The sequence below is a fragment of the Rhincodon typus genome, chromosome 7, assembly GCF_021869965.1.
Source record: "Rhincodon typus isolate 14 chromosome 7, sRhiTyp1.1, whole genome shotgun sequence".
Classification (NCBI taxonomy): Eukaryota; Metazoa; Chordata; class Chondrichthyes; order Orectolobiformes; family Rhincodontidae; genus Rhincodon; species Rhincodon typus.
Window position 1 is genome coordinate 16,982,196 of NC_063338.1, and position 27,336 is coordinate 17,009,531.

A 27,336-nucleotide genomic window follows, 5' to 3' on the forward strand; every position below is an offset into this window, starting at 1 on the left:
GCATCAAGAAAAGTGATGCTAAGGCTTCTTGTTGTGGAACCTGAATTATCTTTTGATGATGTATCTGAGGAGCAGCAGGTAAATGAGAAATAGAAGGCCAAGGATAAATCATGGGTGTGCGCACCAGAGAAAATGTCACATGTGCTTCACAATCAACACGAAAGCACATCTGGAACAAGCATAGGGTAGTCACCAGCTTCAGGAGAAAACTGGCAATGGGAGCTAAAAATCAATGGCGAAAAAGACTCAAAAGGAACACAACAGAGCACGTGCTGATTCAATTAATTATTTTATTATTTAAAGACATTTGCCTCTTGACTCATGCACTGGTTACAGCTCACTGACTGGAAAGGTTTGAGAGTTTTTCATAATTTCAAAGCTCTTCAGTCTTCATTCACTAGTGATGTCCTCCATTTTTCTTGGGAGAAAATAATGCATATTCAACACCCAAAGCCACAACAAATGCTGCAAATCCCCATTTGAAGCCTCGAAAGAAGATATTGCTGAAGGTGATAGGTTTACGAAAGCCTCCGCTGAACCGCCAGGCTTCATTGCTGTTAGGATACAAGACAAAGAAAATGGTTAAAAAGGATTGGATGTGAGCTCTGTTAATACTGGCACAGCTCTGCAAAGCAGTCACGTGTACTTCGAACAGCTGATGGTCAGGCCTCTAGTGTTAACTGAAGGCAAATTTCTCACATGCCCTTAGGGTGGGACTGCAGGATTTTGAATCAGCACCAGAGCGGGAATGACAATAAAAACAAAAGGCAAATGACTGACTTGTTGCCTAGACTGGTGACAATCACCGGTAGTCGTAGGAGGGGTGAGGAAGACAGACCCCCACCCCCATGACTGCATTTCATTTACCCCTTTACATATTCCCCATCACTCATTTACCCCTCCGTCTTCCCACACAGAATCTCCTTCCACATCCCTCATCTCCAGCCCTTATATACCCACTTGCCACATATACCCCCAACTCGGCATATACATCCCTATCCCTCATATACCGTCATCACACGTATATACCCCCAACCTTCCTGTATCCACATCTCCATCCCTCACGTACCCCCATCCTTCCTATGTGCTGCATCCTCTCCCATATATCCCAGGTCCCTCCCCCTCCTTGTCCCTATATACTTCATCCCCTCCAACATTATACTCTTCAACTACCATCACTCCAGAATCACTACATACCCCCTCCACACACACAACACTCAGAGCTCAGCAGGTACATTAACATAAAATAAAGCACTGCAGATGCTGGAGTTCTGATACAAAAATACAACATGGTTCTGAAGAAGAGTCACTGGAATTGAAACATTAACTCTGCTTTTTCCCCCACAGATGCTGCCAAGCCTGAGCTAGACTGGTGACAATCACAGGAGGGAGGAGGACAATCATGAGGACTGTGCAATCGGAAAGGAGAGGATGAGGAAAGAAATATTGCAAATAGTCTGATTCAGCCACAGACAGTTTGGAGAGGAAGAGAGTTAGGGGTTAGGACAGCTTGGTGGCTTCAGAGCAGGAAGCAGCGATTCTATTGATTGAATGGCTCAACAATCTCAATTAGAACATGCCTGATTTGGATCTTAACTCAACAAACTTATTTCATTTGAATATTTTAAACACGAAAGGAATCTTTCTCCTCCAATGTCAATTTATCTTTTTGGAGGGATGACCTCCAGGTTTCCACACTCTAATCATGCTAATGTACTCCCTGGTTTCACTCCTAAATGAAGTAGAGCTCTCATTTCAATGTAACTGCCTCTTTTTCTTGACTCCAAGAGGAACAGTTTCTCCTGATCGACTCCATGGAATCCCTGGCAGTCTTGTGGGCAATCGGTAATGTCCCTGCCTGAACCAGAAGCTGCTGGTTTGTGTTCCACCCCAGGATTAGACGGTCAAGGAAGGGGTGTCCACAATGTGGCCAAACAGGTTGGATATCAACCTACGAATCCTTCCAACACATGCCCAATGGTGGGCAATAAGACTGGGAGATGCACCTGGTCAGTCACAGGATGGAACGAAATTGGAGCCTCAACCATGGTAGTCCATAGCTCCAGACTGCAACATGTGAATGTACACCTGACCATAGCTGCTCTGACTCCTTGGGGAGCCAGTCTGCTCAGATTGCTGGATGGCTGGTGTGCTAGTGGCTTGAGGTTTGATTCCTGTTCTGATGGGGGTGGATTCAGGACTTGCCTCCTTCCTCCACTCATGGCAGAGATTGGACATTGTGGGTCAAACCTGCTTTCGGGCAGAAAAACATCCTTTTAACATTTTGAATTCAATTAGATCACTTGTCACCATATAAATTCAAGGGAGCACAATCCACATTTACAAAACCTGTCCTCAAATTTTAACCTCTTTGTGCTAGTATCATAGTGCAGAGCAGATTCACCACAATCTGAAGGTCATATATCCTGCCTGTGGTGTAGTGTTCTGAAGTCTGAGTAAATCTTTCTACAGCATCTCGTTTATGGTCTACATAGTACTGACCTCCTGCTTACTCATTCGTGTCCTATTAATGCAGGCTGGCACCATGTCCTGCCCTTCCTTTGATCTTGCTTTCTATCTCCAGGGCCAAAGTGAGCAGTCAGGGGCAGCAGCACGTAAGCCATTTTGTTGTGGTCATAGGTTTCAATATCCAGGGCAAAGTGATTATCAAATAACTGGACTTGCATATAGACCTGGCTCTGCCAAGAAGGGTCTAGGCCTGAAACGTCAGCCTTCCTGCTCGGCCTGCTGTGTTCATCCAGCTCTACACCTTGTTATCACTAATCTGACAAGAATTGGTTCTCAGACCACTAGTGGTGAGACTTTATCTCAAACATTCAATGATTTAGCTAGGTTGGCTGGTGTCTTTTCTGATTTTAGATTGTAACACTTCCACACCCTACCATAAAGGAGTAAAGATCCTGTGTATGTGTGTGTGGGGTGGCGGGGAGAGAAGTGGTGGTATAGTCTAATATCACTGAACTAGTAATCCACAGGCCAGACCAATGTTCAAAACTACTCAGTAATAGTGACTGTAACAACTATTATTGACTGTAATTAAAAGCCCATGTTTCACTGTTTTGGGGAAGGAAATCTGCCATGCTTACCTGGAATGGCCAACATATGGCTCCAGTCCAATGGCACTGTAATTCATTCTTCTTTGAAATGGCCTAGCAAGCTACTCAGTTCAAGGGAAATTAGGGATGAGGAACAAATGTTGACCTTGCCAGCAATGTCAGCATGAAATATTAAAAAAACTCCCAAACTTTTATAAACACACAGTTGTACAAAGTTTCAATATTCATTCCCAATTGGCAGACAATAATAAATCCATCCCTGTGCCCCAGAATTTCAGAGTATCAGAGCCAAACCTTTCCCAGGGGCTCTGCTGAGTTAGCTGATCCCAACAAGCGTGGTGTTAGGAATGAAAAACTGGCCAAACTGCTTCAGCTAGAAGAGGGAAAATCATTTGGGGGTTCCAACTGCTGATGACTGTTGTAGCAATGTTATGTTTGAAAGCTTAAATTTTGGGTGAGTTCAATGATAATCTTGGTAACCACTTCCCAAATGATCAATCAAGGCTGACCTGGTAAGACACCAGAATATGAGGTTGTTGACTTGTTCACCGAAGTGGTAGCTTAGTTTGAAGACATTTCTTCACCATAGTAGGTAACATCATCAGTGCACCTCCAATTCAGTGTTGTTGGTCAGTCCCGCTTGTTATTTGTCTGGTCTGGTCTGGTCTGATGTGGCGGTTGGCTTCATATCCATTTCTGCTTCATAGTGGTTGGTATATGGGGTCTACACACAGCTAGCTACAACAACTACTGAAAAGAACAAAGGATCCCATACCCACAACTAACAGGACCAATGTTATATATAAAATCCCACGTAGGATTGCCACAAACACTACAGCGGACAGAGGAGTAAAATAGCTATTAGGTACATGAGCACTAACTAGCTACCAAGAGACACAACCAACTATCATTCGTTTCCATACATTCGGACAAAGACGACCACCAATTTGACTGGGACAACATAACCATCTTAGGACAAGCCAACCAAAGATATACGCGGGATTTCCTAGAGGCCTGGTACTCAGCCCATAACTCCATCAATAAACATTTGGAAATAGACCCCATATACCAACCTGCTCTGCTCCGTAGTGGAAATGAAGCCAACCACCCCATCAGACTGGACCACATAAATAACAAGCAGGACAGACCAACAATGCTTCATCGGAGGCACTGATGATGTTACCTAGTATGGTGATGAAACATCTGCAAACCAACCTGCCAGCTCGGCGAACAAATCAACAACCTCATCCACAACCCGAGCTACAAGCCTTCTCAAAAACTTTAAACACAAGAATATGCTGGTGGAATCATTCACTGGGTAGAAATTCAACAGCGTATCTGGTGAGAGGCAAAATGAAACTCTCAGCTAGTTAGTACTTGCTGCCTGGAATAGAAATATCAACTCCTTACAGCAGCTCAGTAATCAGCACCTTGACTGACTGAAAAATGTTCCAAACAAAATTTCAATTATTACAATCAGACAATCAGAATCTAGAAACATGAATACCTGACAGGACAAAACAACCCCAGGTTGGCATCCCATCCATTATAAACATTTACACTCTCCACTACTGAAGCACAGCAGCAGCACTGCAGCAACTCATCAAGGTTCCCTTGGCAACATTTTCCAAACCCACAATCTCTACCATGTACAGGGACAAGGGCAGTGGATACATGGGAATACCACCATCTGCAAGCTCTCCTCCAAGTCACTCATCATTCTGACTTGGAACTATATTGCCATTCCTTCAGTATCATTGGGTCAAAATCCTAGAAATCCCATCCTTACTGCACTAAGAATGCATCTACATCCCAATTGTTGCAGCAGTTAAATAAAGCTGTTCCCCACCACCTTCTTCCAGGGCAATTAGAGATGGACTGTAATTGCTGGCCTAGCCTGCAGCATCCATATCCTGTAAAAGAATTCAAAAATGATTGAAAAGCAGAGAACATATGCTAAACTTGATTGGAACCTTGACCAGACCACACACACAAGACTACTGTACAGATTTCTGCTCTCCACATTATAAAGACTTAAAGGCACTGGAGTGGATGAAAAAAAGAGATTTACAAAATGCTACCAAAAAAAGGGGGTAATAACCATCAGGAAAAGTCAAAGAAAGATGTTTAAGATTTTGAAAGATTTTTATTGATTAGCTGTGGGGAAGACCCAAACTAAGAAACGTAAATATAAGGTACCGACTAAACAATCCAAAAGATAATTCATGAGAAACTTCTTTTCCAAGATAGTGGTAAGAATGTGGAACAAAAATAAAAGTTGCTGGAAAAGCTCAGGAGGTCTGGCAGCATCTGTGAAGAAAAGATCAGAGTTAATGTTTCGGGTCCGGTGACCCTTCCTCAGAACTGATGGTAGCTGGGAAAACTAGACTCAGACCTGCTGAGCTTTTCCAACAACTTGTGTTTTTGTTCTTGGTTTACAGCATCTGCAGTTCTTTCAGTTTTTATTTGGTAAGAATGTGGAACCTGGTTTCAGAGGGAAAAGATGAGGTATTTAAGGGGAAGCTAGATAAGCACAAGAAAGGAATAGAAGGATGGATAATGGGGTTAGATAACATTGTGTGGGAGGAGATTTGGGTGAAATATAAACACTGGCACAAACCAGTTCAAATGGTGCCAAAACACTTCATAGCCAATGAAATAAATTTGAATTGTAGCCCCTGTTGTAATGTACGCATGGCTACCAATTAGTATACATCAAAAGACCCCATTACTGCAATGAAACCATCAGAATCTGTTATTTTTTCGATGATTATTGAGGGTTAAACATTGGCCAGGACAGGGTGGATGCTCTTCTTTAAAACAGTGCCTTGGGATATTCTACATCCCTAAAATTAGACAAATAAGGCTTCAGCATAACACCGCACCTGGTAGACAGCGCAGTGGACACTGACATTGAAAACAGGGAGTTACGAGGACCTCTCCTCCCCACCGCCCCCCACACGAGCCAGGGCTGGTGATTCTGTTCATGATTCGCATGGGAGGCCAGCCCCACTTGCCAAGCCGCTCAGCCGTTTCAGAGGGCACTTAAGAGTCAAGCGCACTGCAGAAGTCACATGTCGGCCACATCAGGTCAAGGGTGGAAGAGACTCCCTTCCCTGAAGGACACGAGTGACCCAGATGGGGATTTTAAGTGACAATCCGCATTTATCAGTGGTGGCTATCCCTGCGCTAAGTTTACAGCGCCATTGCCGGACTTGGAATTCCAACAGAACAGACCCACTCCCTCAAGTCACCCACCGGGCCCACGGGTCCTTCAGGCCCCGTCTCCGCAACCTCTCCTGCACCAGCTCAAGCGGAGTCCCCTCGATCTTCCAGCTCCGGGTGTCCGGCAGCTCCGGGCCCGACCCCATGGCGCGCGCCCTCCAGGTGACCCGGAAACACGACACACCAAGGTGACCCGGAAATACTGCCCCACCACCGCCATCGCGAGGGGAGGGGTGGAGCGAGAGGGCAGCCCGCCTTCGCGCTTGCGCAGTCGATTGAATTGGGGAGGTGACAAGAGGGAGGGAGCGGGAGAGCGTGTCCGGGAAGTTTGATGGGGTCTAGAGAAGTCAATGGAAATTGTGGTGGCTGCATTGAGCTAGGGCCAAGGGGGAGGGGGAAGAGACAGGAATGGTGAACGGGAATAGGTGAGAGGAATAGGATCGAGGAGGTGAATAAAGAATGGGGATCCTCAGGGAATTGAAACGGTAGCAGGGATTGGGGAAGGGAATGAACTGGACTAACCACGTACATGTTGTGGCTGCAAAATGCAGGTCATGGGTAGGAATGCTGCGGAAGATAACTCACCTGAGTCCCCAAAGTCTGTGCACCATCATCGAGGAACAAGTCAGGACTGTGATGGAATATTTCCACCGTGCAGTTCCAGCAACACTCAAGAAACTTGAGACCATCCAGGACAAAGCAGCCTGCTTGATTAGCACCACATCCACAGATATCCAGTCCCTCCATTGATGCACAGTAGCAGCAGTGTGAACGATTGACAAGATGCACTTCAGCAACTGGCCAAGGCTCCTTAGTCAGCAATTCAACACTTTCTTTTGTGAGTTCACTGCCATCTTTTACTTCATTAACTTTATCTTCTACATAAAGCCTCCTCGACACAATATTCATTATTTGACTCTTCCATCATACATGGCCTTTCTACACCCATAGTGTAAATCACAAATACAGGTATCATTGATCAACTTTTTGTGTCACTTAATACCCATATTCTACCTCACCACCCCAACTCTAACTCTTTCTGTATCCATCCCTGAATCAACCAATTTCCCAATTCACTTAGAGTTTTCCTGTCAAATTCCCAACTCTCTACTCTTTGGCCCTCCCTTTATCACATTTCTGTTGCAATTGATTTGCTCAACTGTGCCCTCACATACACACGTGATGCCCTAGTTCCCTTTAAAAAAAACATAACATGCTTACCATTTGCTGTTTTCTCAGTATGGCTCTCAACTCCACTCCCTTAAGTCAAAGGACCAAAAACTCGATAGGATATGATGGACAACTGGGTTAGCCATATGTTGCCTGATCTGGGTAGATCACTTAAAACTCCATCATAGTCTACTTTTGTCACACCCACCTCTCCTGCTGCTAATCCTTTAGACTTCACCAGTGGATCAGCACTCCTTTTCCTCTATGCATCTCTCTGCAGCATTATCTGTTTGATTGTGAACAAAGCCCTTTCCATCCATGAACTTATTACAGCCCTAATACTACTCATTACTCCATGATATCCTTGAATCCTGTCTTTTTTTTTCCAACTACAAACCATCTTTTTAAAACCCCAGTTCCCATTCATTCTACCCTCACCTCTGTCACTTCCATCCTTACCCCAGCCCTTGAAGACATATTTCTACCAAGGCTCTCCAATATCTTAGGCCAAAACTTGATTCCTTCTCAAATTTTTACACCCTCTGTCCTCATGCCCTCTCTGAGTTGATCTTGTCCATGAGACCAACATACTATTCCCTTGATCATATCTTCATCAAGCCATTGAGCGAGCAAAGTACACTACTGGCCCACATGTTAGTCAATACTGTTAATGCTCATATCTTTTCACATGTTGTCCCTCTCCTATTTGAATTTTCTTTCATCACCTATCCCCTCAAAAAAGAGCTAAGTGTAACCAGACTATCATCAGCAATGGTTTCTCTTCCTGATCCTGCACCACTACGCAAGATATCCCCTTAGAATCAATCCTTGGCCCCCTCCTGTTTCTCATTTACGTGTTGCCCTTGACAATATTGTTCAAAAATGCACCATCAAATTCTATATAAAAGGTAATGATATCCAGCAGTACCTCAACTATCATGTCCCTGGATTCCTCTGTTGTGACTATGTTATCAATCTGCCTGTCCAGCATCCAGTACTGGATGAAATTCCCTCTAGTTCAATATTATAATTACTAAAGCACTCTTCTCCCTCATCTCTGATTTCACTCCTCCACCTGGCAACTCTCTGAGGCTGAAACAAACTATTTGGCCCCAAGATGAATTTTCAATCACATTTCCACAGCGTTGCTAAAACCACCATTTTTCCCACTTTCATACCCCTGCCCATCTTTGTCCATCCCTCATATCATCTGTTACTGAAAGCCTAACCACGTTTTTGTTAACTTCAGATTTGACTATTCCTGACTGGTCCCCACGTTCTACCCTCCAGAAGCTTAGGTCCATCTATAACAATCAGCCTATATCTTCACTGACATCAAGTCCCTTTCCCCTATAATCCCAGAATATGCTATCTATAGTGTCTCCCAGTTAAACAATGTCTTGCTGTTAAAATCTGGATTTCAATTTACTCCACAGCCTCACCCTTCCCTATCTCTGTAATAACTTCCAAATTTAAAACCCAGTGAGAGCTCTGGGCTCCTCTAATTCTGGCCTGTTGTGCATTCACAATTTAATCACTGTACCATAGATCACTATACCTTCAGCTGCCTGGACCCTAACCTTTTCCACCTCACTTTCAGTCTTTGTCACATTCCTTAAAACAAATTCCTTGAACAAACCAGTGGTCATCTGACCTAATATCATCTTGTAGGATGTTATAATATGTTTTATAATACTTTTATGAAGCACCGTGGGATATTGTATTATGCGACTGTTACTTTATAAATAAAAGTTTTTGATCCCTTGAGTGCAAGATCCCACAGAGTTTGAAACAATTCTACAGTGACATTCTGGTGCTGTCTATTTCTACAGTCCTCTGTCTTGTGCTGTGCACCCCAACTATTCTTTCTCTACTGATGCAGAGATTTATAGCTTCCTCTCCAGTGGTGTGAAGTGCAAAAATGCTTTCATCACCAAGTCACTTTTTTTTAGAACAATTTTTTGACTTAGCTAAAATCTGTGGCAAGTTTTATGAGTAATTTTGTCATTTTGTAGAACTTTGTGTAAACATGGCTTGGGCAGTAACCTCCTCACCTCTGAGTCAGAGGTAATAAGTTCAAGATTTTCTCCAGTGACTTGAGTGTATATTTCAGAGTAACTCTCCCAGTGCACTACTGATGGAGGCCTGCACCATCAAAGGTGAGGATGAGACATGTAACCTAGGTCCCATCTTGCTCTTCATGGAAGATGCAACTGATAAAAACTTTCATTTGTATGACATCTTTCGCAACTTTAGAATATCACGAAGTACTTTACAACCAATAAAGTTATTTTGAAGAGTACTTCTTGCTAGTATGTAGGAAACAATGCAACCGATTCATGTGCAGCAAACTCCCAAAAACCAAATGTGAGAACAATCAAATAGTCTTCTCTTTGAGAAGTTGATTGAGAGATAAATATTGACCAGGACATCAAGTATCCCCTTGATTTTCTTTGAAATGTTGTCTTTCACATTCACCTGAGAGTTCAGAAAGGGACTTAATTTGACATCTCATTCCATACTGTTATTCAAGACAGGCCAAGAGTGTGCTTCCCAGTGAGTGTCCATTACTTGTCCAGTCAATATCATTAAATAAGGCAGAATATCTAGTCCTTATCATACTACTGTTTGTGGGATCTTGCAGCAGTTCAGGAGTGTGTCATGGGCTGCAACTTGTCTGCCAGTTTCCATTATGAACATTGATTGGAGAAGTCAGGACTGCTTTTCTACAGTGAAGGCTGAGCGAAAATTTTATAGACGTATCAAAATTATGAAGGAACAGGATAGAGACGATAGGGATTCTTTTCCCCATCTATGAAAGCATCAAAAAATAGAAGACATGGATTTAAAATTTTAAAAATGTGCATTGTGGAAAATTGAAACAAAAACAGAAATTGCTGAAGATGCTGAGCATCTGCAGAGAGAGAAAGCAGAATTAAATATTTTGGGTCCAGTCTGAAGCAAGGTCAAGGAACTGGAAACATTAACTCTGCCTTTGCTCTCCACAGATGCTGCCAAGTCTGCTGAATTTCTCCACGGATTTAAACTATTTGGCAGAAACAATATGAGGCAATACCCTTTCACACATTGAGTGATTAAGGTCTGAGAGTGTGGTGGATGCAAGTTCAATGGAAGCATTCAAAAGGGATTTGGATTGTTATCCGAAAAAGGAAGAACGTGCGAGGCTGCTCAGTGAGTTACTTCTTCCGAGAGGCATTACAGACAAACGGGCCAAATGTGATTCTTCGGCGCTATAGTCATTCTGTCGTACGCCCTAGGATGACGGAGAGTGCATGCCCTTCTCTAGTGAGACCTATTAACGATGATTCAGTTGGTTTGAAAAGTCTATAAATGATGGAAATTTAAGAAGGGCAGAAGTGGGAATTAGACAACAACGTGTACTCCTTTTTGAAAGCTCTCCTGTTTTCCTTTTCACCAGCTACGAATAATGGCAGCCCTCAGCTCTCAGCATGCAGAGCGCTGGTGAAACTCCCCTATACATGCACTGGAAGTCAGGTCTTTAATAGGGAGGGTTCTCAGCCGCGGTGAATGATGGGATAGCTCACCCTCCATTACAACTACCGCTTCTAATTGGAAACATAATAAAGAAATGACAGAGACCTGCCTAGCGTAGTGGAGTGTTCCAGAGACCCCGAAAAAGCCCTTTGTATCGGGTCTGGAGCCCGGAACGGCCAGTGGACGCCGGGAAACCCGCGGACCCGGAGGGTGTAGTGTGTGACACCGAGCCGGCTGGCAGCCGGTGGGTATAGAATGTGACACCCGATCAGCTGACCAATGGGCGGCCCGGATGGCGGTGTGTGGCGGCTGACGGAGGGCCAATGGGAGAGGCTGATGGGGCATAGGAAGGGGCCGGCTCCTAGATGTTATTGAACGAGGGGAATGAAGCTAGGTGCCTGGAGCCGGGCTTTCCGCCGGGCCTGAGGTTTCAGGGTGCATCCCGCACAACGGAGGACACACTGCCGGCAGCACAGGTAGATTCCGGGGAAGGGGGTGAAACAGGCCGAGGGAAGGTGTGGGGTAGGAGGCGTCAGAAAGAAGGCTGGGGCCTAGAGCTGGAGGTGAGTGAGACAAGGACGGAGAGGGAGAGCATCAGGATCCTCCTGTGTGTGGGACTGTAACACACCGTATGTTCGTTCGTTTGTCTGTTTGTCAGTCAGTCACACACACACAGCGTGTCTGTGTGCAGGGGTCTGTAATCCGGTGCTGCTGTCTGGTGTGTCTCTGTCCTGAGATCCTGGTCTTCACACACTCTCTTCTATAGTGAGTGGAAGGCTGAGCTGGCACTTTGAAGGTGATGACTGACTTAGCCGTCCATGCTTCTATCAGGGAGAGGACGCTCCGGAGATGAGGAAATTGGCATTTCTCAATGTCTTGCAGTTGGTCTTAATCGAGTGTGAATGATGTGCTTTTTGCAACTGGTTAGAAGCGGATTTTAAGTTTCCGGATATTTAGTGAAAGACTCATTTCTTTTATGCTTCTGAGATAGAGTCCACACTGACCTGGTGCTCACACAGGTGTCATTGGCACACTGAAGCTCAATGATTTTGGAGTGGTTTTTGTTTTAAATGTGGCACACATTGACTAGTTTCCCGTCTGTTCTGGGGATCATCCAGGAATTTGCTGTGGGTCTGAAATTCAGTATGCTTGTGTGACCTTGGCTATGTAATTCTCTTAGTGGTTGTATTTTACTTTGGTCCGTAATCCAGTGGGGTATATGAGAGTTTGGTTTGCAGCCTAGATAAGTGTAGCTCTGTAATCCAGTCGTGTGTGTGTGTATATGTGTCTGTGTCTGTAATCACTTTGTGCACCATGCTTCTGGAACCCTGTGTCCATGTGGTAGGTCTGGAGTCCTCTGTGTGTGTGTGTGTGTGTGTGTGTGTGTGTGTACACGTGTACGTGCGCACTTAGTCATACAGCATGGAAACGGATCCTTCAGTCCAACTAGTCTATGCCAACCATGTTCCCAAACTAAACTAGTCCCACTTGTCTGTATTTGGCCCATATCCCTCCAAACCTTTCCTATTCACGTACATATCCAAATGTCTTTTAAATGTTGTAACTGTACCTGCTTCCACTACTTTCTCTGGCAGTTCATTCCAACACAAACCACTCTGTGTAAAATAAAAATTGCCCCTCGTCCTTTTTAAAATTTTTGGGAAGTCTGGTACAGACGGAAATTATACAGTGAATGGCAGAACACTTAGGAGTGTTGATATGCAGTGGGACCTGGGTGTGCAGATCCACAGATCGCTGAAGGTGGCAGCACAGATAGATAAGCTAGTAAAAAAAGGCTTATGGCATGCTTGCCTTCATTGGAAATGGCATTGTGTCTTAGAATAGATAGGTTATGCTGCAGCTTTATAGAACTTAAGTGAGGCCACACTTGGAATATCGCATACAGTTCTGGTCATCACACTATCAGAAGGATGTAGATGCTTTAGAGGGGGTACTGTTGCCTGGTATGGGAATTCTAGCTATGAAGAAAGGTTGGATATACTGGGTTTGCTTTCACTGGAACTGGTAGCTGGGTGTGCTTCGGAAATTATGTAGGCATTTTGAGAATTGCCAGAGATTTGCCTCCAGTTTCCTCTCCCTTACCCATCTCATCAACTCTCAGTCCTGGTCTGAATGCAGGTCCTTGGAATTCACTGACCCCTTTGCAACTCACTGACCCCTTTGCAACATTGACACCAAACATCGCCTAATACACCTAATAACATCACATTTCCAATTTCTGAGAGAACTCTGAGTGATAGAATAAAGTCAGAGTGATACAGCATTGAAACAGGGCCTTTGCCCAACCAAGTTTTCTAATGTCCAGAGTTAATTCTAAATGGTGCAGTTTAGATGGCAGTTTTATAATGGGATGAAATGAACTCTCCTCCTGCTGCTACGATACAGTGGGGAGAGAACTTTGCTTGCACCCAGCCTGCCAGGTATTTACTCTTGTGCTTTGTGTGACATGTTGGTCATTTTCCCAGTGCATCAGACCTGGGTTTGGATCTCAAGGTGCCCTCTCTATTACACCTGCCTCATTCAGTGGCTGGGATTTTTGTTCTGCTGTAAAACTCAGGCACTAGTTCAGAAAATTGACTGGCAGATTAGCAGCTACAGGTGACACTCTGATCTGAAACCACAGTGTCTTGTCACACAATCAGGGAACAGTTACAGCACATAAGGAGTCCATTCAACTCACCATTTCTATGTTCACTCTCTAAAGGAGCACCTTGTGCCATTTCCACTGCCTTCAACTCATAACCCTGCACATTCTTCCTCTTTGGATAATAATTCAATTCCCTCTTGAATGTCTTGATTGATTTTGCTTCCATTCACAATTGGGCAGTACATTCCAGATCCAAACCACCCAACTGTGTGAAAAGGATTTTTCCCTTGTTGCTATTGCTTCTTTTGCCAATCACCTTAAATTATCTAATCCCCTGGTTCCTGATCCTTCCACTAATGAGAACAGTTTCTCCTTATCTGCTCTGCTCTATCCTTTCAACCTCCTCTCGCTGGAATCTAGTTCTAACTTCTCTGGTCTATCTACGTAACTGAAGTTCCTCATCTCTGGAGTCATTCTAATAAATCTTTTCTGCAACCTCTCCAATGCCCTCACATTCTTCCTAAATTACAGTATTTAAGATTTAGAGGCAGTGTTCCATTTAAGATCACACCAGTGTTCTATACAATTTTATCATAGCCTTATTGCTTTATTACTCTTTGCCCTTAATGATAACACCCAAGATATGATATGCTTTATTAACAATGCTCTCAAACTATCCTGTCAGTTTCAATGATTTATGCACATGTATTGTGTTGAAATGTTCAGTGATATGCTGTGGTGCAGGATGAATCAGAATTTGAACTGTGAGTGAATTGAGTCTGTGTCACATACCACTGTATGATCATTTGTGTTATGTTCAATCTGTGTGGAAAGTAACACATTTTCAGGGGATTCTGTGGTCCACAGAGGCTGGGATGTATCATCACTCTGGCAATTACGTTTTAATTTTGATAAGATTTTAATCTTCGTTTCTGTTGATGTTTTGACTTCTTTGTTACAGTGCCCCACCATGGGCTGTCTAACCTATTTAATGTGTATTAAAAGAGAAGAGGTTGGAAAAAAGGGAGAATCTCCAGACCGAGTGTTCAATTTAATAATTTTGTTTTTGGAAACACTAACTCACACCTGTTACAACTCTGGCAGGAAAAGAGCACTGAAAGTCAAACTCTACTACCCCATGAGCTGTACCAAAAGTGTACATGTCTTCTTCACCAAATATGGTCAATTTATTTATCAGCTTTCACCAGGCTTTTCAAAAAAATACTGAAAAGTAAAATGTTTCTGACAGGCAAAATTATTCTTCAAATGAGTGGCAAACTGGTAATTAACTCGGCTACTACGTGAATTAAACTGTATTCCCTTTAATCCCAAACACGTGCATATGGACAGCTTAAAGAGCTACACAACTCCGCAGGGCAGGACAAAGTTAGGCAAAAAGGGAAATAAAACACCACACCCCTGTAGTTCAAGAGTCAAAGTCAGACAACAAAAATGGGTTGACTCCTCGTTGTTTCTTTCAATTCTTGATGAGTTCCAATTAATAATAGTTGCAGAATAGTGGAAAATCTTCAGAGTAGATTTCAGGTTCAGCTGAGAAGCAACTAGATGCCCTGATATTTTCAAGTTGCAGTTTGTTTTTCCAAGTACTTCACTGAGAGTTATAGGGAATGCTGCTTTCAGCTCCAAACTTTGACAACTACTGACTGATAGAGAGAGTACTGCGTCACATCTTCTAGGTGTGTACTGAAACAAAAAACGCTGCTTCAGCAGAGAGGCTGTTACTAGGCAGTGACAGCGTAGATCCTTTAGCATTTCCATGTCTGTTGCTCAGAAATTAAAGCAATAAAATGCCAACTTTATCTCTCTCAAAAAATTTCCTAGACAGTACTTTTCAAAGTCACTTCTTTATTGTAACCAGCAGATAATCCATAGTCTCCTTCAACCTTTTGACTTTCCAGTTCCAAGGAAATCTTTTGTAACCCAGTAATGTCCAAACATATCCAAACTTCACTTCGCATAATCCACAAATATTCCTCCTATCCCCTCTCCTTCAACCCATCCATTTGATGTTTCCCTGTGTCTTCTGCCCAAGTTTAGGCTTTTCATGAGGTTTTTTAAATTAATTCATGGGATGAGGGCATTGCTGACTAGGCCATCATTTATTGCTCAACCCTAATTGCCCAGATGGCAGTTAAGAGTCAACCACATTGCAGTGGGTCTGGAATCACATGTCAGCCAGATCAGGTAAGGGTGGTGACTTTTCTTCGTGAAAGGACACTTGTGAACCAGATGGGTTTTTATATGACGATCAATAATGGTTACATGCCATCTTCTCCCCTCCACCCTCATAGCTAAAATCCCTCATTCCCAGAACCATTCTGATTAGGCCTGCAGCTCAGGCTGGACCTATTCCTGGAGGTGTTGGTAAAAGTGACCTCACAGAGGGCTGGGGGGCTGTGGCTTGTAAGCAGGGGCCACAGTTTCAAAACTTAAGTGATGGAGAAAAAAAATTATCATTCGACCACAAGTAAAAGCAGGAATTGCCAGACAAACCGAGCAAGTTTGGCAGCATTTGTGGAACAGTTTTGAAGAACAGTCATGTCGGACTTGAAAAGTTAACTCTGTTTCTCCACAGACACTGCCAGAGTTATGGAGTTCCCGTTTTGAATTCCAGTCTCGCATCTACAATATTTTGCTTTTGGGGGAAGCTAGGGCTGTGCTCCACGGAGCTAAGGGATTTAAGGGAGAATTGATAGAGTGCCCAACATTATTACAAGTTTCAGCATGATAAAGCTCTTCAAAATCACTGATGGTACAAGAACTTGGGGCCAAAAATCTCATATTTTTGGAGTGATGGGATGAGGAACTTATATTTTTATTCTACTGATAATGGAACATTCTGGTGGTGGGTGATGGATGCAGGACTGATTTCAAAAGGAAATTGAATGGGCATTTCGGGGAAATCTACTTGCCAGGCTGCAGGGATTTAACAGGAGAGTGGGACTGATTGGTTACTCGAAAAAGAGCCAGTAGAATGGGCCAAATGACTTCTTTCTGTAGGGTAATGACTCTGTAACCTTCACACTTTTGCATAGATGCTAACTCTTGGTTGAGCCAGATACACGGGTACCTCTCCCAAGTGTGAGCCTCTGTGCTGGAATTCAGAGGGCTGCTTTACAAGAAGTGTCGCCACTGAGACTGTTCTCCCAATCAGTAATAGACTCCCATACATCTATAGACTGGGCAGGGCTTCAGTTATCTGTGTTCCCCAACCCATCTCCTTGGAATTAGCTGACTCAGCACAGGTCTCTGCCTTCAATATCATGTGTGCGGCCTTCATAATGGAAAAGATGAGTGGTCTGGTCTCTTCTGCTCCTGGTGTTTGATCTATATGATTTATGTCTATTTTATGCATTTTAGCAGCCTCTGTGTTTTTCCCCTGCAGTGGACAACAATGTTCTGCCGATGACTGCTGTACTTTAAAGCTGCCGAACTTGCTGTTCGTATTAACTCAGGAAGCAGTTCCTTGTTGAGACAATTATAATCTGGGCTCCCACCCAATGCATTTAGCTCAAGTGCAGTTGCCATTTTCCACAGGCAGTGAACCCTTTTAATGTAAATGTGATCATAGACTTCAGACGATTTTTAAATGCTGGCAGCGTATATAACGCACTTAGAAATAGCAAAGTTTATTGCAGGGTGTAAAATTATACATGAATAATGAATTAATCACAGTAGTAAAAGAAAATAATTCTCAGCGCTACATTAAAAATGGTTTAGCTGAAATGGTTTATTGTCAGAAACTGCTGCCTTTGAAAAGAGTGACTCTGATTTCTGAAAGAACGAAGGTTTCAACCCTGCACGTTTTGTTGGACGGCTTTGCAATTTTTGTTTTTTTTTTTGATTCATTCGTGGGGTGCGAACATTGCTGACCAGATCAGCATTTATTGCCCATCCCTAAACGCCTCTGGTCGTGAGCCCTTTTTTGAACTGCTGCAGTTTGTGAGATGCAGATGCATCCACACTTTTTTTTATATACCGCCTTGGTACAACAAAGTGGCTTGCTATGCCATTTCAGAGGGTGACAGCAAATCAGAGCCAGCCACAGTTGCTTTGGATCTGCAGCTGCATGTATGCTCAAACAGTAAAGGTGACAGACTTTCTTCCATATATGAAGGAAGTTAGCAAACCTGTTGGGTTTAGGTGACAATTTGACAGCTTCGTGATCATTATTAATGAGACTAGCATCCTAATTTCAGATATATTAATTAATTGAGCTTAAATTCACCCAGCTGCTATGATGGGGTTTGAACCTCCAAGTGAGGCATTCAGGAAGGAATTTGATTACTGTCTGAAAAGGAAGAATATGGGAAGATGGCAGGGGAGTAGCACTAAGTGAATTGCTCCTTTGGAGAACAGGTGTAGACATGATGGATTGAATGGCCTCCTAATCATTCTGTGGTTCTGTGCTTTCTGAGCTTGAGCCCAGCTCATTGCTCTTCTCTGAAAATAACTATAATGGATTAAACAGCCCAAGCCCCGGTTTCCGGATTGCATGCCCAGTAACATTAGCACTAGTCTGCCAATCCTAGTAGATCCTGTGATCCTGACCACTGCCAGGGCCTTGCTGTTGCTTTGTTTTCTGGCACAGTTACACTGTCTCCCTTCAGCATTGCATGATTGACCTTAGCAGCTGGTAAATCCATTGGTGTTTGTGGACGTGTATTGTGTATCTTAAGGACACATAACTGTCCAGTTGTCTATGCATTGCAGCATGTTTTTAATTCATTCTGGGGAGGATATTCTTTCGGATCATCTGATCCAGTTATGTTTCCGTGATCATTGGCCATAATAGCTCTTCAGGCTGACGTCAAGCCTAGCACTGGTGGAAAATACAACCCAACTCACTCAAGCAGCACATTGTGTGTCATGAGGATCAGGGACCATTGATTAACTGCTCCAGCAATCTTGCAATCTACCTCGTCTTGAGCTTTGAGTCACTGGTTTCTGTCAGATTGTGTACCGTAATACTGTGAGGGTATGTACATCCTGATATGATGATCTCCTGAAATACACATTCTGAAAGTCAAATATCTGCCCCAGTGCCATGGCATATGAAATAACTGAACTGAAGTTGACTGAATGTAATTTTTACTAAGTGTAATGGACTTGGTATTTGGGACTGAAACAGCTCAATTGAAAAACCAGGATTAAAATTTAGCCTGGTCACCGTTCAAATATCGCACTTCTTTTCTTCACGATAAATGATTTATAAATATACTGCAGAAGATTTACTAAATATGCCTGGAAACTATTTGCATTCCAATAAGTGTACGAAGGATTCTATAGGTCAACAGAACCTCAGGATATCATGGGAGAAATGCTTTTAGGTGGTAGTCTTTCCCCATTGTGCCTTTGTGATGGCTGTCCCAAGCTTTAATGTGTCCTTCAGCACATGGTCCTGGATCGTGAAATGTGCCAGTCTGCAACACACAGTTGAGGTCAACTCTTTGCACCAAAGATCAACAAGTTTCAGGCAGAACAAAGAACGTCTTTCACTGAGTCGATCGTCCCTCCAGGTACAGTCAATGTTTGTCTTTGTGTGCATCCATGGTAACAGCCAGCAGAGTACAAAATTCTGCATCAAAGTCTTGCTTGGAGTAAACTTTGATATAAACCACTGCATCTCTCCAGATCTTTTTAGCAAAAACACATTCTAGGAGGGGACGTGAGACGGTCTCTTCACCACTGCAGCAGTCTCTAAAGTGGCAGAGAGAGGTCATGTGTGCATTTTTTGATCTGATGGATAAGATCAAGCTGTGTCTTGGTTAGAAAGTTCTGGTGATGTGGCATCCTGCCAAATAACTTGTGACAGTCTAGTCAGGGAACCATCTGACAGGATTGACCTTCTCCTTTCCCTGCAATGCATCGAGAGCATTGTGTTGACCACAGTCTGATGGACTTATGGTCAGAGATGTCATTCCATCCAATCTACTCCACAAAGGACAAGTGAAATGGTACAGTCCAACTTATTAGAGTGCTCTGAAGCTATGTGACCGGACCCATCTTTCATAACGCCCAGGAAAGGTAGAACCTCAGCACATAGTAACATTGGGTGTTTACATACCAAGGGTGTATGCACAGCATGATGGAACTGCACACAGGAGGATAATGCTGGGTCCATTCTCTCCTCCCCACCCCACTCCATCTCATCCCACCCTACCCACTCTCTGTCACCCTTCCCCTCTCTTTTCCCCCTCCCTATCTCTCTCTACTACTGTTGCAAAGGAATCTCTGAGAGTGAAAGCCATTCAGACTGAAATTTCCTCTGCTATCTGACGGATCTGAGTCAGGTTAGAGCACAGGACAGTTGTTTTTAAAAGATATTTGAATTCCCAGTAACCAGCTCAAAGCCGTCACCATAAGGTTCAAGTTTTAAGACTTTATCTAACAGCACCATCAACTAAATATTACTGAATAGGCAGCCAACACTCTCATTATGACCGATAACACTATCCACATTTTATACATTACAACATTCTCTCCACAGGATTCTACACTTTACAGGAACCACTACAGAATCACTCTCCATTTCCAATGGGTTGACCCCCCTGCAATTTTACCACGTAACATCTTCTGCAGTCTGTTTTAAATGGGTGATCCTGATTTTTAAACAGTGACCTGTAGTTCTAGATTCTCCCATAAGCGGAAATATCCTCTCCAATCTACTCTGTCATGACCCCTCAGGTTCTTCAATGTTTCAATCAAACTGCCTGTTACTCTTCTAAATTCCAGCAGGTACAAGCTTAGCCTGTCCAATCATTACTCATAAAGCAACTTTCAGGTATTAGTATAGCAAACCCTCTGAGTTGCTTCCAACATACTTGCATCCTTCTGACCTTAAAAAGGTTACTGATACTGTACAAAGTACTCCGGATGTGGTATCAACCAATGCTCAATATAACTGAAGCATAATCTTCCTACTTATGTATTCAGTTCCCCTCATGATAGATGAGAACATTTTATGAGCTTTCTTAATTGCAATACTTGTTGTACCTTTTGTATTTCATACACTAGGACTTTGATTCCTCTGCACCTCAAGGCTCTCCAATTTCATCATTTAGATAGCATATTTTTTATTCATCCAATCAAATGAACTACTTCACATTTTTCCTCCATATTACTCCATTTGACATTCTCTTGTGTCTTCCTTGCATCCTCTACACTACTTACTCTCCCACTTGTCATTGTATCATTGGCAAATTTGGCACCATACCTTCTGTCACTTCATCCAAGTTGTTATATAAATTGTAAATGATGCAAGCACCCATCCCTATGGCATACCACTTGTTACATCTTGCCAACCTGAAAAAGACTTATTAGACTTATTCTCTGCTTCATATCTAGCCAATCTTCTTTCCATGCCAATACACTACCCTCTACACCATGAGTTTTAATTTTCCAAAATATCTTTTTAATGGGGAACTTTATCAAATGCCTTCTGAAAATCTAAGTCCAGTGTATTCACCGGTTCCTCTTTATCCGTGGAACAGGTTACTTCCTCAACGAACTCTAGTCGATTGGTTCAACATGATTTCCCTTTTGCGAAACCATATTAACTCTGTCTGATTATCTTGAACTTACCTAAATCTCTGACAATTTCCTCTTGCTCACTAAATAAACTGGTTGGTAGGGAGGAAATCCTGTGCCTTTCCTGGGTCAGTACCCCCTTGGACTCTGAAAACTGTACTCTAGTACTCATTCATAGCCATAACTCCACATTTTTCGAAACAGCTAGCTTAACCAACTAGATCTTTCTTTGTATTTTTGTCCCTCAACTCCTATCTTGTTCAGCTGCAGCAAGTGGACCCTGCTTGTGGCATTTCAACCCCCTGTAAAGATCATGTCTTTTTTTTAATTTTTCTACGTATTTGATCGTGGACTGAAGTGGGAAAGGGACTGGTTTAGAAGCTAAGGATTGTTGTAGAATTTTTGCACTTTTTAAATAGCAAGTTTCCCACAATCATTGTAAGTGCTGTTAAAATAGTTGTTGGTTTAAACAGCAGGGGATACCTAATTAGAGGTAAGCTGGTCTCCAGGGCTGTGAGAATGAAGATTTGACCAGCAACAAGTAGCTGATTGGATCATAGTCTAGTTTCAGTTATCGATTAAAAAGGGCATCATGTCTGCTGTCAACTGGGTGATCAGCTCCCAGGTAGCTGCAGCAATTGGACCTCTGGAAGGGAAGGAGATGTGTTTCTGCTGTGCAGTATGAAGCATCTGAAGCCTGAACATAGCAACTAAAAGGGAAAAATAAGTTGACTGTAGTCTGTCACTTCTAATTAACAGGTCAGAAGCAGTCAACCTGCTCCTCCTGCAAACAAGCAGAAGTACCACGACATGGAAGATTGAAAAACAGTGTTTTGATCAGCAAACCTTGTTTGGGACAGGGACCAATGAACTGCCTTTCCTGTCTACCCTTCCACCCACAACACCAATTTATTTTGTCTGTTTGTACATGTGTGTAGAGGTTGAGTTTTAGAAGTGGGTTAGAGTTTTAACTAGTAGTTATACATCAACAGTTCATGCTTGTTTATTTGTAGTTAAAACCTATTTATTTGCAATAAATAGTGACTCTTGTTAAGTACAAAAACTGGTCTATGCTTTCTGTTAACCTGGCTCTAAAAGACAGCAAATTGGGAAATATTGTGTACTTTTTAAAATTTTTAACTATTGTGACAACTCTGGGGAATTTTGTTTTTTTTTTACTTACTTTGCTGTCCAAGCTGTGGACAAGTTTCAGCAGTGGCGAGAGCTCAGGGTGCGGACCTCAAGCAGTCTCGAGCTGGGCCCAGGGTGCGGACCTCAAGCAGTCTCGAGCTGCACCCAGGGTGCAGACCTTGAGCGGGCCCAGTGTGAAGGAGACTGAGCCCCTACTTACTTTTCCAGAGCAAGCACAGGACCTGGAATCGGCGGCTGCTATGCCAGCAGAGGCGACGGCAGCAAGCTAGGCCCAGCAGTCTGAGAATTGGTGGCTTTGTTGGTTGAGTCCAGTGCTGGCGGCAGTGAAGCAATGGCAGAAGCGCATCACAGCAACATCAATGAGATGGGCCCAGTGGTGAGAAACATGCTTCTGACATCGGGTTGGTGCAGGTGCCAGCGAGGTGGTGACGGAGGAATCTTGACCCAGTGGCAAAGATGGCACCTGAGGATCAGTGGCTTCTGTTTGTTGGGTCCAGTGTAGACGGCTGCGAAGCAGTGGTGGAGGGATGGCAGCGCATCGTTGACAGTGATGAGCTGGCTCGGGACTGATGGACTGTCTTCAAGCGATATCTTCTTTTCCTTATTGTTAAATTATTCAACACGGTGCCATTTCACTGGGGACAAATGAAAGCTTTTCACTGTATTTTGTTATATTCTTACTGTAAAATGCACGTGAAAAAATCAAAATCAAAAGGGTATGATTTCCAGCATGCTATCCTGGTGAGGCCTAACACCCTACTCTTAACTCTACTGACCTGTTCCTGTCACCCAGCTTCTTATGAGCCACCACAACTTCCAGGATTTTCCTAAACCCTGGTTGCAACACCTAGTTGCCTAATAACTTCTGGAATATGGCTTACTGCTCTTGGGACTTTCCCTTCAGTCCCCTACACAGAACCATTGGAGTTCAGTGGTCTTCCCTACCATACAGCTAAAAATAGCACTTCGAACATGAGTACATAGTCACACAGTGCTCATATTTACCAACCTTTAATCCCTGTCTTGTAATCTTTTGAACTGGTCTTCAGTGACCCTCGAACTGTCCTGAGTGAGCCACTGAAAACCTTGCAATAGGCCCCCCACTATTGCTGGATGGAATTGAATATTGCATCTAACAATTCTTGGAATTGAGTGTGCAGATATGTTACATTTCACAACACGCTGGCTTATTCAGCACCATAAAAGTGATATAAAGAGAGGATTGCATCACACCAATTGTGGAAATATTTCTCTTTCTTGGGTGAAAGTGGTGAGTTTTCATGCATCCCCCAAGTCAATTTGAATTTGTCAGTGTTTGCCCACTGACACAATGGGCTGTTTGCAACATTCTGCACCCATCGACAATATTTGCTGCGCCACTTAAATTACCGCAGCAAACCTTCTCACTACTGTCTCTGTTGTAGAGTCATACAGCGCAGAAGAGGCCCATTGCCCCATCTAGTCTGCGCTGACCTATCTACACTAATCCCACATTCCAGCAATAAGCCTTGAATGTTATAACATTTCAAGTTTCAACATTTCCATTTTTTTTTTTAAATGTTGTGATATGTGTAACATGGTGCTCCTGAAAGTTGTAAGGTTGAAGTCTTTCTTTTCTCTGCAGGTAAATAAGTGTGAGCAGTAAGAAGATGCTGAACTCTGACGTAGAGGTCGTGGAGGATTGGCTTTCCCAGTTCAAGGTAATGCTACTATAACTGTGCACTGCAACAGGCCTAGGCTAATTGCAGTTTGTCCAAATTGTGCTGGGAATGCTGTCCAGTGTATTGAAAATGTTTATCCGGTTACACTGTTCACACCTGCACACCCACATGCACGTGCACACATCCATGCACACATCCATACACACATCTCAACATGCACAGCCCCCACCTCCACATCACATACACTGCCACATCAATCCACTCACATGCATAAGCATACTGTGCATGCACTCACATATAGTGCAGACGTGCACATGCACAAGTACGTTTTACATCTGCACATGCTACAACTATATACACATGCATATACTTGCATGTGACCACACATACATTTACAATTGCACATGCAGACACAGGCCCGCACAGATGTGCAGATCTGTAGATGCATGTGCAAATCTGCGAATCTATCCATGTACTCATCTGCATACAGGTACATGAAGGAGCACACGTACTCACATGTGCAAGTGGCGCACAGTCCACATTTGACTACACATCCACGCATAAACACAAACCCATCTGCCACTGTATCCTCAAATATACAAGTATGCACATGTGCACCACATGCATACAGACTCCTGCATAGGCATCCGCATGTGTATGCACACATCAACAGGCAGACAAAAGTGCATATTTATACATAAGTGCATGCATAGGCTTACACACACAGACGGACACACACACACAATATAGCTACTGATGCCCAATGTTGTCTGTGTTCACCATTTTTCCACCTTGGGGTTTTAGCAGATTTGGTAACCTCTCCCTTTTCCCTCACTGTTGTACAGACTTTGCCTGAATCTCAGCTATCCTGTTATGCAGCAACCCTTCAGCAGAAGACAGATATTGTGCCGGCTCTCTACAAGGTCATCCAGGATCCTAACAATGACGTAAGACGTCTGCAGCTAGTGTGTCCTATTAGTTCAAGGAGGTGAAGCTCTCAATCTGTAATGGATACTGGTGGTCAGGATCCTGACCCGCTCTAACTGTGCTGAAGCCTTGGCTGATGAAGTGGTGACCTGCACGTTGTGTGCACTGTAGCTTCCTGGAGTTATCCTGCTTGCATTGACCATCATTTTCTGATTTTCAGGTTATATTTGATGTAGGTTTTAAATAATAAGGTCATTAAGTGATGAGAAGGAATTTAATGAATTCATAATTCTAGCATATCTTGTTAAACTTTGCAGCGGAGTCGGTTGTGACTAATATAATGAAAAGTAATTACCTTGGAGGCCAAGGAGTTTGTGTGGGAAATTTTAAGTTGTTTAACTTTTAGAATTGGAAAACAGTGGAGTAGTGGTCCTATCACTGGACTAGTAATCCAGAGGCTCTGGGGACATTAGTTCAAATCCCACTGGTGGAATTTAAATTCACTTCATAAATTTGGAGTCTAAAGCTAACTATCAGTAATGGCGATCAGGGCAACTATCATTGATTATTGCAAAAACCCACTTGGTTCATCAATGCCCTTTAGGAAGGAAATCTGCCATTCTTGCCCACTCTGACCTACATATGACTCCAGGAGCACAGTTGACTCTGAGCTGCTTCACTGCAATGGCCTAAAAAGCATCTGACTTCAAGGGGTGGACAACAAATGCCAGCCTTGCTAGCTACACCCAAGTCCCTGAAAAGAAAATCCAGAAAAAATGCCCAGTACACAGGTATTTGATGAATTTGATTAAGCCACTTGCACCACGTGCCAAGAGAGAGGGGGATCTTCAGTGTAGTTTCATGGCCTGAAATCCATGCAGTGATGGCAATCCTCCCTGGCACATTTCCACATCTCCTGCTTGGTGCATTGCTGCTGTGAAGCTGTTATGACATTTCCTGTTTCTACCTCTGCTGCATAACTCTGTCCCCACAGTTACTGGAACCTGTCTGTCACCAGCTGTTTGAGTTGTATCGAAGCTCGGAGGTGAGGTTGAAGAGATTCACGCTGCAGTTTCTGCCCGAATTGATCTGGAGATATCTGTGCATTACAGCAAGCAGAGAGAGACAGAGCAATGGCTGCATTGAAGCTCTGCTTCTAGGGATCTACAATCTGGTAGGTTGTGTGTTCCATCTGTCTATCTCCATGTGCCAGAGGGATGGGCTTTAATGAGAACATTAATGATCAGAGTGTCAGGATTTGCTCTTTCTCATTTTTTGTCAGTTTTTTTTTCATTCATTCACAGAATGTGAGAATCACTGGCTGGGCCGGTGTTTATTATCCATCCCTGACTGCCCTTCCTGAACTGCTGCAAACCGTCTGTTCCCATTACACCTACAGCACTGTTAGGAAGGCATAATGATGTAGCAACATGAAAGGATAAATAATATCGTTCCAAGTTAGGATGGTGCGTGCATCAGAGGGTGACATGCAGGTGGTGGTGTATGTCATTGTAGGTGCAGCCAGGCCTGCTAACCTGGGCCTAGAACACGTACACAAAATGTATCATCTTTAATAACCTACAGAATACAGATTGCCACAATTCTCTCAAAAACTTTTGTGTCGGAAAAAACATCTGATACCTGAACATTTGTAAACAAAATATAGAGAACTGCTGGCACTTAAATAATTAATAGCATTAAATATGAATAGAATGCCACCGTGTAGGCAGATGCACTGAAATGAACATTCAGGGCAGGCTGTAACAAGGCACAGTTGTTAATTACTGCTGATTGGGGTTTGATGTGGGGTCAGTTGCCGCTGCCTTACCCTTTTGTCAGGACCTCTGATTCAGTGTCAGCGATGCCACAGCAGGTGTGAACGGTACAGCTACAAGCGACACCAATCCTGCCAGCGGGGAAAGGATCAGCAATGACAGGTTCCAGACTTGAGTGAGCAATTCTCACTTCTGAGGCTTCTGCCACATCTGGTTAGTGAGAGAGATTTATAGGATGCAGTTTCCTCTCTCCCGCGCTTAAGTTCATCGCTGTCCTTCACAGGGTCAGCGTATAGCCAGCTGTCACCTCCCTGCTCGTTCCTGCACACCAAGGCAACCAAAGCCTTCGCACTTCAACAGTTTGAACATTGCACCGTCTGTAGCTCGTGTTTGAGCAGGGTGTATTCAATGTACAATACTGTATCCTGTAGCTCTGCTGTGAATAGGATGTATAGTAATGTCCAGTAATGGTAATGTTGCCATAGTTGTGCTGGACCTAGGGTTGCTGTCTCATTAGAGAGAGAGACATGATTGGTGGTGAGTTTAACCTGAGGGTCACCACACCTCTGGCGAGGGGGAAGGTTGAGAACGTGGGACCTTTTGTGGTAACCTCAGCAGTGTCCTGTAGCACCAGCGTGAATGGTATACTGTCAGTGTATGGTACAGTTCCTGTA

The 27,336-nt window shown here is 43.4% G+C and overlaps 2 protein-coding genes across 4 annotated transcripts in view; one reads left to right on the top strand and one right to left on the bottom strand.

Annotated features, from left to right (window-relative positions):
• Positions 1 to 276: 276 nt before the first annotated feature.
• On the bottom strand, positions 277 to 6,536 carry ndufb3 (NADH:ubiquinone oxidoreductase subunit B3). The gene is made up of 2 exons (XM_048599587.1): positions 6,336 to 6,536; positions 277 to 554 (listed from the first exon to the last, which is right to left on the bottom strand). The coding sequence occupies exons 1-2, from the start codon at positions 6,446 to 6,448 to the stop codon at positions 398 to 400; spliced, it is 270 nt and encodes an 89-aa protein (XP_048455544.1). The 5' UTR covers positions 6,449 to 6,536; the 3' UTR covers positions 277 to 397.
• Positions 6,537 to 11,121: 4,585 nt separating this feature from the next.
• The window catches only part of LOC109923183 (protein FAM126B), a 40,487-nt gene continuing 24,272 nt past the window's right edge, over positions 11,122 to 27,336 (top strand). For 2 of the 3 annotated variants that reach the window (XM_048599002.1, XM_048599004.1), the window contains exons 1-4: positions 11,308 to 11,464; positions 23,924 to 23,999; positions 24,806 to 24,907; positions 25,882 to 26,061. In XM_048599002.1, coding sequence (XP_048454959.1) covers positions 23,949 to 23,999; positions 24,806 to 24,907; positions 25,882 to 26,061 — 333 coding nt within the window. In that variant the 5' untranslated portion in view covers positions 11,308 to 11,464; positions 23,924 to 23,948. Of the gene's footprint in view, positions 11,233 to 11,307; positions 11,465 to 23,923; positions 24,000 to 24,805; positions 24,908 to 25,881; positions 26,062 to 27,336 lie in introns of those variants that run through there. The other variant, XM_048599003.1, reaches the window with a different exon arrangement.

Excerpts from the sequence above, each read along its gene's own strand:
- ndufb3 (XM_048599587.1), bottom strand. The coding sequence starts at position 6,448 with ATGGGGTCGGGCCCGGAGCTGCCGGACACCCGGAGCTGGAAGATCGAG. Across the intron at positions 555-6,335 it reads CTGAAGGACCCGTGGGCCCG|CAATGAAGCCTGGCGGTTCA; the intron begins GTGGGTGACTTG and ends GTATCCTAACAG.